General features: G+C 49.0%; 1 protein-coding gene across 1 annotated transcript; it reads right to left on the bottom strand.

Moving 5' to 3' along the window:
• Window positions 1–5,299: 5,299 nt before the first annotated feature.
• On the bottom strand, window positions 5,300–9,881 carry WNT8A (Wnt family member 8A). Its single transcript, XM_008059283.1, has 6 exons — window positions 9,814–9,881; window positions 9,686–9,719; window positions 9,370–9,508; window positions 8,100–8,225; window positions 7,252–7,394; window positions 5,300–5,821 (listed from the first exon to the last, which is right to left on the bottom strand). Exons 1-6 carry the CDS (start codon window positions 9,879–9,881, stop codon window positions 5,300–5,302), a joined length of 1,032 nt encoding a protein of 343 aa, XP_008057474.1.
• Window positions 9,882–11,461: the final 1,580 nt, after the last annotated feature.

Raw genomic sequence — 11,461 nt, 5'->3', positions numbered from 1 at the left:
ACAAGGGAAAGAGATGAGGGTGGTTGAGGCTTGAGAAGGGTGTCTGTTTTGCACTCTACCGTCCTCCTCACAGAAACCCAAAGTCTTCAGGGTGTCTGAAGACAGTCTAGAAAAAGAGTTAACTGGTAAAATACTGAAGTGATCGGGGTGATTTCTTTTGGAGGACAGGCATGCTTGAAGGCCTCGAGTTCATAATATGAGGTTCTAAAGACGGCAGATTTGAGATATAGTAGTGATAATTCAGGGTGACATGAGCAGACGTCCTGGCAAGCACTCTGTGCAGGTAGAGAGAGGGGAAGATTCTCCTACTCCCTGACAGTCTTCTGGAACAGGATAGGGTGTCTGGTGGGCTCCTGATTTTTCAGTCTCAGATCAGGAGCCCCAAGTCCAGCTCCCTCAATGCTTTCCCTGGAGCATCACACATCCCTTTGCTGATGACTCTCCTGGAGAGGGGTAGCTTCCTGGGTGTGCAGAGCACTAGTCGTGGAGGTGTCCAGGGCCCTGGAGTCTTGTCTTACCTCCTCTGCTGTCTCACCTGGTGATGCTGGGCAAAAGACTTTCCTCCTCCCGTGGTAGGGAATGCGGCAAGGTTAGGTGGCTAAGAGCTCTATTCTTACCCAAAGGTCTTTAACCTCTCCTAGAAGCCTTGGCTCTGGTCCTTGCTTTCATTCCATTTCCCCCCCAGCCTAAACGTCTTTATCTGGGCCTAGGGTCTTTTGTCATCAGTGTGGATTATGAGTAGTTTGTGTTTTGGGGCTAGAAACTTATTCGTTTTCCTCTGAACCCTGTTTTTCCTTCCTCTGTTCTCTAAAATAAACACCCCTCCTTTGGCATTCCCTCTGGAAACTTTGACCTCTAATGTCGACCATAATGGTTTGCTTTTTCTTTGAGTACCCCCTGGAGAACTAGGATTCTGCCCTCCCAAGTCAGCGGGAGCCAGGCTCTCTGCTTTATCATTCTAAGGAAGGCCTTTGCAAGTCAAAAGTTAGGTTTCTTCATTCTGGAGAAGAGCTGAGAAACGTGACTCTCTTACTAGAGGAAGAGGGAGGAGAGGACACCTTTCACTGCATATGAATGGTAGTTATTTGACAAAACTGTCATGATGGTTAAGAATGTTGCCAGAGATGCCTGGGGTCCCAGAGTGTAAGTGGTGTAAAAGAAAGAGTATGACCCAGTGCAGTGGCTCACGCCTGTAATCCCAGCACTTTGGAGTTCAAGACAAACCTAGGCAACATAGCAAGACTTCGTCTCTACAAAAAGTCAAAAAAATCAGTCGGGCATGATAGCACATGCCTGCAGATCCAGCTACTCTGTAGGCTGAGGCAGAAGGATCACCTGAGCCCAGGAGGTCGAGGCTATGGTGAGCCACGATCTTTGCCACTGCACTCCAGCCTGGGCGACAGAGTGAGACCTCGACTCAAAAAAAGAAAAGAAGGAAGGGAACGAGGAAGGAAGAGGGAGAGAGAGACGGCCAGACAGACACATTGAGTATGGATTTATGAGGTGCCAGGACTGAATTCAAATCCACTTTCCTGTGTTTAATTTTAGGTTGGGGTGCCTAACCTTTCTGATCCAGTTTCCTCAGTAGTAAGAGAGGAATAATTGTAACCCCTTAACTGGATTATTCTGAGGATTGAAAGATATAATATCTATTAAACGCTGGACACTTAGTAGGTGCTCAATAACTTCCTTTCTACTCTAGTTCCCCTATCCCTTTAGGCCCTCACCAGCAAGCCCGCATACACTGGCAGGGGCCCATAGGAGACTCTGGGAATATTCTCAGGGTTTTCTTTTTTTTTTGAGTTGGAGTCTCACTCTGTCGCCCAGACTGGAGTGCAGTGGCCGCTCCCGGCCACCGCAGCCTTGACCTGCTGGGCTCCGGCGATCCTTCCGCCTCAGCCTTCCGAGTAGCCGGAATTGCAGGCATGCGCTACCACGCCCGGCTGATTTTTTGATTTATTGTAGAGATGAGGTCTCGCTGCCCAGGCGGGTCTCGAACCCGCGGGCTCAGGCAATCCACTCACCTCAGCCTCCCAAAGGCGCGGGATTACAGGCTGAGCCACCGAGCCCGGCTTTCTTTTTTTCTTTTTCTTTTTTTGAGTTGGAGTCTCATTCTGTTGCCCAGGCTGGAGTGCAGTGGCACACTCACGGCCACCCCAGCGTCGACCTGCTGGACTCCAGCGATCCTTCCGCTTCAGCCTTCCAAGTACCAGGAAGTACAGGCTAAGGGTTTTCTTAAGAGTCCTTAATTCTGCCCACATCGAAGTTCAGATGGGAGGAAGAGAAGAAGGTGAAGGAGAAAAAGCTTTGTAGGGGGCTGGCTAGCCTAAGTATGTTTTCTTTTGTAAATTTAGACTGAGAAAATACAGAATTCTATTCCCCAGGTGAAGTGACCCAGTGTCTGGATTTACTGAAGTATGGGAAAAGGCTCATGGGCAGGTTTTGCTCATCGAGTTGATCCCCTCTTCAGCAGGTTCGCAAGATCCACCATCAGATTGTAGCCAATCTGCCTGTTTTGGCCCTGAATCTATGGAACACGGGGGTTTTACTGTTCTGTCACCTTAATGATAGCTAGCTTGTTGAGAATGAACCAAAAGGGAAGGGGTGCGGGGTTGTAACTAATGAATCCGAATGAGGCTGTATTGCCTTGGAAGGAATCATTGACAGGAAAGTGATGGATGAAGAGAAATCCAAATTCCTTGAGTTTCTGGCCCAGGGTCCATGTGGGAAGATTGGTGGTGTGATGGATTGCTCTGAAGGTAAGATGGATGAGAAAGGGAGAGGCTTAGAAGGAGAAGAGACCAGGAGACTGACTATGAGCTTTTGGAGAAGTAGGCCAATTTCTCATGGAATTCCTACTGCTTTAGGTTTTCTTAGTGAAAACTCCTGATATAATCCCATAGGAAACAGAAAGCTTGTTCTCCTGGAATGAGCTTTTGAACAGGGCAGCAGGGATGGTTTTGTTTCTGAAACCCCCCCAGGATTATTCAGGTATGTCAGCAAGGTCCTGGAGAAAATGTCAAAGCGTCGGGTGCCTGGGTTCTTGGATGGCGACTCATTAAGGAATGCAGTTTGTTCATTTCCCTGGATCTGTGTCACAAGTCAGGTTCCAGGAGGAGGATGCTGACATCTATATTTTGGCATCTATATTTATGGAGGGTTTAACCTCAGGGCCAGATAATTTTATGTGTTTGTCTTTTCTCTGAGCCCCAGGGAAATAATCTTTTTCTTTTGGTTCCCATTTATTCCTCACAATTTTTGTCCTTAGTGTCCCTTCCATTCTCCCTTCCTACAACACCACGCAGATGCACACCACATACACGGTTTTTCTGTCACTACTGTATTGCCGAGTGTTTTTAAAAACCTTCCTTGGAAGGAGGGACAGAAAACAAATCTTCCAGTTCCTTGACATAGCATGCACTTTTATCAACTTGTCGATGATCTCTGCATCTGTGGTAGTTTTAAATGCACGAGAATGAATAGAAACCAGTATGGATTTTCAAGGCACTTGCTTATGGCTTTTATTAAGGTGCCAACTTCCTTATTGAATATTTTACCCTCCTTTTCATTTAAAAAAAGGATTTGTTATTTCTTTTTGATGCTTAAAAAATAACACATTCTTTCTGATAGCAAAAATATTTTGTTTATTGTCGTCAAATATAAAAATACAAAAAAACCAAAAGAAAGCAAATCACTCTATTTTGATATTACATGGTGGCAAATGTTTGTATATTTTTACAAACAGTATTGGATTCATCCTGAACATGCTGTTTTGTAATCAACTTTGCTTAATTATACTATACGTATTTTCCATGTTACCATTTCTCAAGAATATTATTTTAGTTGTTTCTCTTCCACCATAGGGCCATGATTTTGTAGGGCCATGATTTACTTGTTTATCCTACTGTTGTTAAATTACTTTCTAATTTTAAACAATAAGCTGGGGTGTTTCCCTATTCTTGGTGATCATTTTACTTGTTCATTCAACATATCTAAAATACCTCTTCCCTGCAGGGTGCAAGGCCCGTGCAGACAGGAAAGACTCCCAAGGCTGAGATACTCAGATTTAGGAGACCAGTGGCTGAGCCCCCAGGGCTCTTTTTATGGGAAACTATCCCTTCTCCAAAGATTACCCTTGGAAGATGCAGAAGTGCAAATGGAGCCAGGGAGAATCCACAACTTTCCTAGTCTCTTGCCCTGGGGCCCAGGTCTTGGTGTACAAACACCCCAGGAAGTCCAAGTTAAGCAGGCAAACACACTTTGAAAATGGTGCAAGTTCAAAGGGCTTCCTTAGTCTCCAAGTTGCTTAGGTTACATTAAAATAACACCCTCTAAATCTAGAAGTCTGTATTGTTTTCCTATTGGCCAGTGTCTGGGTTTCAATTTTACAGTCAAACATCGAAATCAAGGGAGTTGGATATTTCTAGTCTCCCCTTCAGCCTGGCGGACTATTGGGATACCGAAGTAGGGTTTCTCATTCTATTCCTGATCCTAAGGTTTCCAATCAGAGAATGAAAGGTCCCAACTGGATACATTCTAGACCCATTCATCGCAAAATAAAACTGAGTTCCCAATCTGGGAAAATAGCAAAAAAACAGTCGCTCAACTGCTCACTGAGAGAAAATCCCTCTTGTGAGACCTCACCGAGGTAGGTCCACTTAACTGCCATGATTCCCTTTCCAGGGCTCCGGAGCTGGAAATGTCTTCAGGTTATGTTGGGGCCTGGTTTCCCAGGGTTGGGTGGGGAGAAATTTTCAAAAGTGCATACTCAGGTGAAAAACGAACACTCTACCCGGCACAAATGGGCAGACATGTGGTCTTTGCCTCGTTTATCTGCATGGATGTGTAGTTGGTCTTTCTGGAGCCAGCCAGAGTGGGGAAGGTAGCTCCTCCGGGAACCCTTCCATTTTCTGCTTCCATTCTCTCTGGCTCTCAGCAGCGCAGCTGGACTGAACATGGTCTGACACTTAAAGGCACAAGTCCTTTGAGGGTCTCTCTAGATATGGATCCCAAAGCAAACTCTCCCTTCAGCAAGCTGCTGAGTACCGGGCCCAAAACCCAGCAGGGGACTTGCAGGAAAGAGGAAAAGGTCCGCGCCCGTCAGGAGGCCCAGGCTCCAGTTTCAGCTCCGCGGAGCATCAGCTGCGTGATCTCGGCCTCCGTCCTCCCATCAGCAGCGGACCCCACGAGGACTCCAGAGCTGCCCTGCGGCTTTCCAAGCCTCGGGCTCCAAGAGAGGAAGCGCGTCGCCCCCCAGCGACATGCGACCGACGCGAGGAGTGTGCGTGGCGTGGCGTCATCAGGCGCTGCCTGGGGAGCGTGCGCAGTAGAACCTGTTCACCACCTGCCGGCACTGGTCACACTTGACCGTGCAGCACCACTGGAACTTGCAGTTGCAGCTGCTCGTGGCCTCGGCTCGCCTCTCCTCCACCTGCAGCCCACACTCGGTGCACAGGCGCCCGCAGCTACGCCGCTCCCACCTCGACGCGTTGCGGCTGCCCCGCAGGCACTCGCGACCCTCCGTGCCGTGGACGCCCAGGCTGGAGTTGCGGGCGCAGTAATCTGGCGATTCCTCCAAAAAGACCAGTTCGGCCTCCGCGCTGGGAAGGAAGGCCTCCGTGGGCGTCCAGCGGCCCTCGGCGCTGTTCCCAGCTCGTAGCCGCCGCTTATCCATCTCGATCTTCAGCGCCCGGTCATACTTGGCCTTGAGGTAGTCTCCCATCTCCCGGAAGTCAGCCAGCTGCAGCCAGCACGTCTGGATGCTGCAGCTCCCCGAGATGCCGTGACACTTGCAAGTCCTCCTCATGGTGGCTCTCACTGCCTTCACAGAGAGAGAACACGAGAGGGAGAATGGCTCTGGGTAGGGGAGCCCAAAGGCTAGCGATTAAATGCAATACTTTTTTTTGTTGAGTTGGAGTCTCACTGTCGCCCAGGCTGTGGTGCACCGGCAGGCTCACGGCCTCGATCTGCTGGGCTCAGGCAAGCCTTCCACCTCAGCCTTCCAAGGAGGTGGAACTACAGGCGCGAGCTACCATGCCCGGCTAATTTTTTGATTTATTGTAGAGACGAAGTCTCACCAAGTTGCCCAGGCTGGTCTCGAACCCCTGGGCTCAGGCAGTCCTCTCACGTTGGCCTCCCAAAGTGCTGGGATTACAGGCTTGAGCCACTGCGCCCGGCCAAATGGAATATTTTAGAGCTGCGTTTCTTGACTTGGAAGGAGCATCAGAATCACTGGGGAAGCTCACTAGAAATATTTATTACTGAACCCTAACTCAGATCTTCCCAGTGAGAATGTTCAGGGGGGTTAAGGGCCTAGTACTGGGGTGGGGGGGATGTTTAAAGCTTCCCCAGGTGATTCTGATTAAAAAAAACAAACAAACAGGCAAGTGTGGAGAAGACTACCGGAATCTGGAATCCTCGGCTCCAGGCCCAACCCCTTAACTTGGTGAGCTTGTTTCTCTATCTGCCCAGTTGGAATATAACTGAATAAAGTAATGGTAAAGGAAGAATTTTGTAAATTATAAAGAAAAATATGGTCGTTGCCACTGTTTTTGTCCTGAAGTTAGGGGCTAGAGTATTTTGCAGGGTTTGGATTTGTCTTCTAGGTCTTCTCCCAGGGGGAGGAAGCCCCTTGAGTCTGAACATTTACACCCCAAGGCAATTAATTGCTTTGGTTGTACTTGCCTAAAAACCTCTTCCCCTTACCCTGGGGGAACCAGAACATTTAGGTCCAGGTTCACAGGAAACTTTAATGCTGTTGGCCCTAAATCCAACCTGTTTCCAGACTTCGGTTCAGAATACTCCAGAGACTGCTACCCTACTAGAAGTTGTGGAAGAGAACAGACACTCCAGGGAAGCCCAGATCAGTCCCATTTCCTCACAGCCCAGACAGACTTTTGGACCCAAGGCAGGACAATAAGGCCTTGTTAATTTCCTAGGACACATAGTTGAAGTGATGAAAAGTTTAAGACATGAAAGCAAGGCCTTGATTCTGTATTGTTCTGTGTTCTCAGAACCTGCCTGTGGAGGGGACAGAACATAAGCTTTGTGGTAAGAGGACTAGACCAAAAGATCTGAGTTCATTGCCTGACTCTGTCCAAGGTTGTATTGCCTTGGACAAGCCACTTAACTGGCTTTGTCATCCAGAGAATGGGAGTGGCCATCCCAGCCATGCTGGGGGGTGTGAAGATAAAACGTGAGGATGAGACAGTTGTGAAGCTGTTGTCAGTACTGGCTGACTCCTATACCCACCAGCCTGCCAGCCCTGTTGTTGTGAAGATTCATCAGGGCTCTGGCGTCCTTCCCTTTCTCCAGACTGTCCACAAAGAGCTTGGAAATCCTTTCTCCAAATTCCACATTGTCGCTACAGCCTCCCCAGATCCAGCCATGGCCTCCTACACATAGGGAAAGAATGAGTTCTGTACATGACTCCGCGCCAAGTCCCAGGAGAAGAGTCACGGTCTTTTGGCTGTCACAGACAAACCATCCCCAAGAGCCCTAGAGGTGTAAAGCTATCACTAAAGGTGAGACAGGGAAATGGAGATGCTTCAGATGGGGGTAGACCTGTGCCCAAAGGGCCAACTGTCCACCCTTCAGGCACTTCCCAGCTCTAGGCCATTATTCTCCTATACTCATAGTACAAGCAGGCTCTGCTGGGGCTGGCCTAGAGGATCTCAAAGGTTCATTGCATTCAAACATTCTGGAAATCTGCGCCACTACTCTATAGTAGTCTTGTTAGAGCCACCTCCTCCCTCATTACTTCTGAGTAAATCTCTTAGAGGGTCTGCAAGTTGTTGAGTAGCTCTGGATCATAGAGGAGCCATTTCAGGCCTGAAATACCAGGGCTCGCTTTTAACTCTCTCCAGCCTTCTTCCTGGTCTCCTTGTTGTTTTTAGAGCTACTTGCTAATCCCTGGACTCATGGACCCAGGCTCAGCTCTTAGGAGAGCCTAAGTCCAGAAGATCCCACAACTGAGGTAGCTGCTGGGGGCTAGGAGTTTGGGGGAGCTATGTCCCTTAGCCTTTCCCTGGAAGGCTTGACCTGCACTCAGCCCTGCAGCCCCTCACTTCTTCCCTCCCCCATCAGAAAGCCCAACTTACCTGTTTTTCCATTTTTGGATTCATCACAGCCACAGTTTTCAAAGTCGCCCATACTACAGTTCTTGGTGATGGTGTACATGACTCCAGCAGAGCTGATCGCATGAATGAAGGAAGTCTCTCTGGTGGCTTTGGAGAGAAAGAGGGGACTGACTGGAAACTTTGATGACCCAAAGCAGAGGCTTTGGAAAAACAGTGCTGTTTCTCTCTCCTATTCCCCACCTCCTTTGGGTTTAAGAGTATGTGCTTGTTTGTATGCACATACACAGCCCACCTCAGGCACTGCTCAGTGTGATCTCTCAGCTTTTCTGTTGCTGGAATTTCATGACTGTTGGCATATGTGAAACTCCCTTAGGGGCTGCAAACACAGAGCCCTTTCCCCATTTTGATTTCATGCAAATCAGTGCAAGATAAGTGTATACAAACACACAAATGCAGGCATGCATTAAAAAATACAGTAGTTGGCCAGCTCGGTGGCTCAGCCTGTAATCCCAGAGCTTTGGAGGCCAAGGAGAGGATTGCCTGAACTTGGGGTTCGAGAGCAGCCTGGGCTACTTGGTGAGACCTCATCTCTACAATAAATAAAAAAATAAGCTGGGTGTGGTAGCACATGCCTATAGTTCCAGCTACTTGGAAGACTGAGGCAGAAGGAACGCCTAAACCTTGCAGGTTGAGGATGCGGTGGCCATGATAGTGTTACTGTACTCCAGCCTGGGTGACAGAGTGAGACTCCCACTCAAAAAAAAAAAAATACAGTAGTTTCTGGCAGGTGCAGTGGCTCACACCTGTAATACCAGCACTTTAGGAGACTAAGGCAGGAGGATTGCTTGAGCCCAGGAGTTTGAGACTAGCCTGGACAAAACTGTATAGCAAGACCTTGTCTCTACAACAACAACAACAAAAAAAAATTAGCTACTTGAGAGGCCCAGGTAGGAGGATCATCTGAGCCTAGGAGGTCGAGGCTGCTGTGAACAGTGATTGTGCCACTCCAGCCTGGGTGGCAGAGCTAGACCCTGACTCAAAAAAAAAGGTAATTTCTTACATTTGTATGGAGACACCTTGTATCCACCTCATCAACCTCACCAATGCTTCTGGTGAGCTAAACAGAGCTGGCCTTACCCAAATGACAAATCTAGGATTGAGAGGGCAAGTCATTCACTCAAGTCACACAGCATTTCACTGTGCACATACGTGTCGCACACATGCACACGGCAAGCCCACCTCCGCGCACGCACCCACCCCCCTGTGCAGGTGTGCTCCTGAGCAACCTTACCGCTTCTCAGCCTGTTGTGGGTGGAGAGCTGGAGGGCATTTTCAGGGCAGTTCCAGCGTTCCCAGGCAAACTGGAACTTGCACTCCTCGATGCCACTCTGGGCGCCCAAGGCCACGCTGGTAGTGTAGGTCAAGTAGGCCTGGCAAAGGGAGAAGGGGCATGAGCCTGTGCCCAGCGCAGGTTATCTGGGATGTGGGGACTCACACAGGCCAGCTCCCAGCTGAGAAACAGCCATGGGCTTCTCCCCTCCCCTCTTCTTCAGAATAGTCCCCGAGGGTCCCGAGCAGGTAAAAGCAGGAGCCGGAGACCATCCTACCTTGGGACCTGTTACCAGGAAATTGTTCACTGACCTACCAAAGAGAGAAAAAGTGAGACAGAAGTGAATGCAGGTGAGACAACGGGGGCTTCCTTGACGGGGAGTGATGGGTGGGGGAAAGGACTTACCAGCCAGAGGCACTGGATGCCCAGCAGCATATGCCCAGGGCTGCCCAGAGCATCAACGGGCCCCCCATTGCCCTGCCCACTCCTGGGGGTCCAGGTCCAGCTCAGGGCCAAGTCCAGAGAAGAAGTGAGGAGAGGGCAGGACCCTTCTCAGTTTTGATGTGAGAAAATTCTGAATGACCAAGGGGGAAAAGTCAACAGCTAGTCTCATTTGATCCTCACTGGCAGGGTTGCAGGAGCCACTGACCCAATGGGGGATCTGGGAGGAGGGACTCAAAGCCTTGGAGGAAAGCCCCGCCCTGCCCGGCCTGGCCAGCCCTTCTCCCCTCCCAGACTGAGAGAGGGGTTGAAACTTTTCTCCTACCCTGCAGTTTTCTTCCTCTGTAAGTCAGTTTTGTCTCTTCCTACTTCTCTGCCCATTTTTCTGAATCACGTAGACTGGAGCAGGTGAGGTCCTGAGCCCTGAAGGCAGGTCACTTATTCTTGGAGCTATAGTTCTCATCTGTCGGCGAGACCCCACTCTCTGCCCTACCCTCCTCCCCTGGTGTTCATCATAGAGGAACTCCATTTGAGGGCCCTTCCTACACATGTACCCAAACTAGTGGTGCACTGTCCCTACCTCCTCCCCTGATGGCTGTGGGGTGATGAAAACTGCAGGGCTATGGAGGAGAAACACGTTAGAGCCCACCTGTGCAACAGTCCCTTCCGCCAAGTTCTAGCCAAGCAAGTTCTAGTAAATTGCCTTTCTTCCTAGCAGGTCTGTCCTTTTGCATCTGAGGTTTAGAACTCCTCTTTGTTAATTTCTTATATACCTGAGAATCAACCCCTGAACCACATAGGCCTATATTTGAGAAGAACAATGTCTTTCTTTTCTTTTCTTTTCTTTCTTTCTTTTCTTTTCTTTTCTTTTCCTTTCTTTCTTTCTTTCTTTCTTTCTTTCTTTCTTTCTTTCTTTCTTTCTTTTCTTTTCTTTTCTGATTTGGAGTCTTACTCTGGAGTGTAGTGGCACAATCATGGCTCACTGCAGCCTTGACCTCCTGGGTTCAGAGGATCCTCCCACCTCAGCCTCCCAAACAGTATCCAGTCACTTCCCAGACTGGTCCTGGGTTGGATGGGAAGAAGTCCACGATCCCCCGTCAAAGGAATTCCAGGGGCCATTGGGTCCCCAGGCCTCTTAGAGGCAGTGCACTTGAAGTATGGGCCAGGATTGGTGTTAGTCTGCAAACTGATAGTTGTCTTTCTGTGACAAAAAAAAAATACAAAAATGAAAGTGTTTAGAAATTTTGATAGCAATTTGGTGGAGAAATTTGAGATATGTTGATCTAAATAGTAAGAAATCGGGTTTTTTTGTTTGTTTTTGTTTGAGGTCTCATTCTGTTACCCAGGCTGGAGTGCAGTGGGACAATTTCAGCTCACTGCAGCCTCAGCCTGCTGGGCCCAGTGATCCTTCCACCTCAGCCTCCTGAGTAGCTGGCACTACAGATGTATACCACCTCACCCAGCGATTAATTGTAGAGATTAATTGTAGAGATGAGGTCTTGCCATGTTGCCCAGACTAATCTTAAACTCCTGGGTTCAGGCAGTCATCTCGCTTCAGACTTCCAAAGTACTGGGATGACAGGCGTGAGCCACTGTGCCTGGCCTTGGGCTC

Source organism: Carlito syrichta, unplaced genomic scaffold (genome assembly GCF_000164805.1).
Source record: "Carlito syrichta isolate Samal-C Ts95f unplaced genomic scaffold, Tarsius_syrichta-2.0.1 Scaffold303986, whole genome shotgun sequence".
NCBI classification, from domain to species: Eukaryota; Metazoa; Chordata; class Mammalia; order Primates; family Tarsiidae; genus Carlito; species Carlito syrichta.
Note: the sequence above shows the minus strand (reverse complement) of the source record. Positions and strands in the feature narration are given on the sequence as shown.

What these genes read in the sequence shown, in the direction of transcription:
- WNT8A (XM_008059283.1), bottom strand. Translation starts at nt 9,881, where the DNA reads ATGGGGGGCCCGTTGATGCTCTGGGCAGCCCTGGGCATATGCTGCTGG. An exon ending in TCCTGGTAACAGGTCCCAAG is followed by an intron (nt 9,509 to 9,685) that starts GTAGGATGGTCT and finishes TCCCTTTGCCAG; the next exon opens with GCCTACTTGACCTACACTAC. An exon ending in ACAACAGGGCTGGCAGGCTG is followed by an intron (nt 5,822 to 7,251) that starts GTGGGTATAGGA and finishes CTCTCTGTGAAG; the next exon opens with GCAGTGAGAGCCACCATGAG.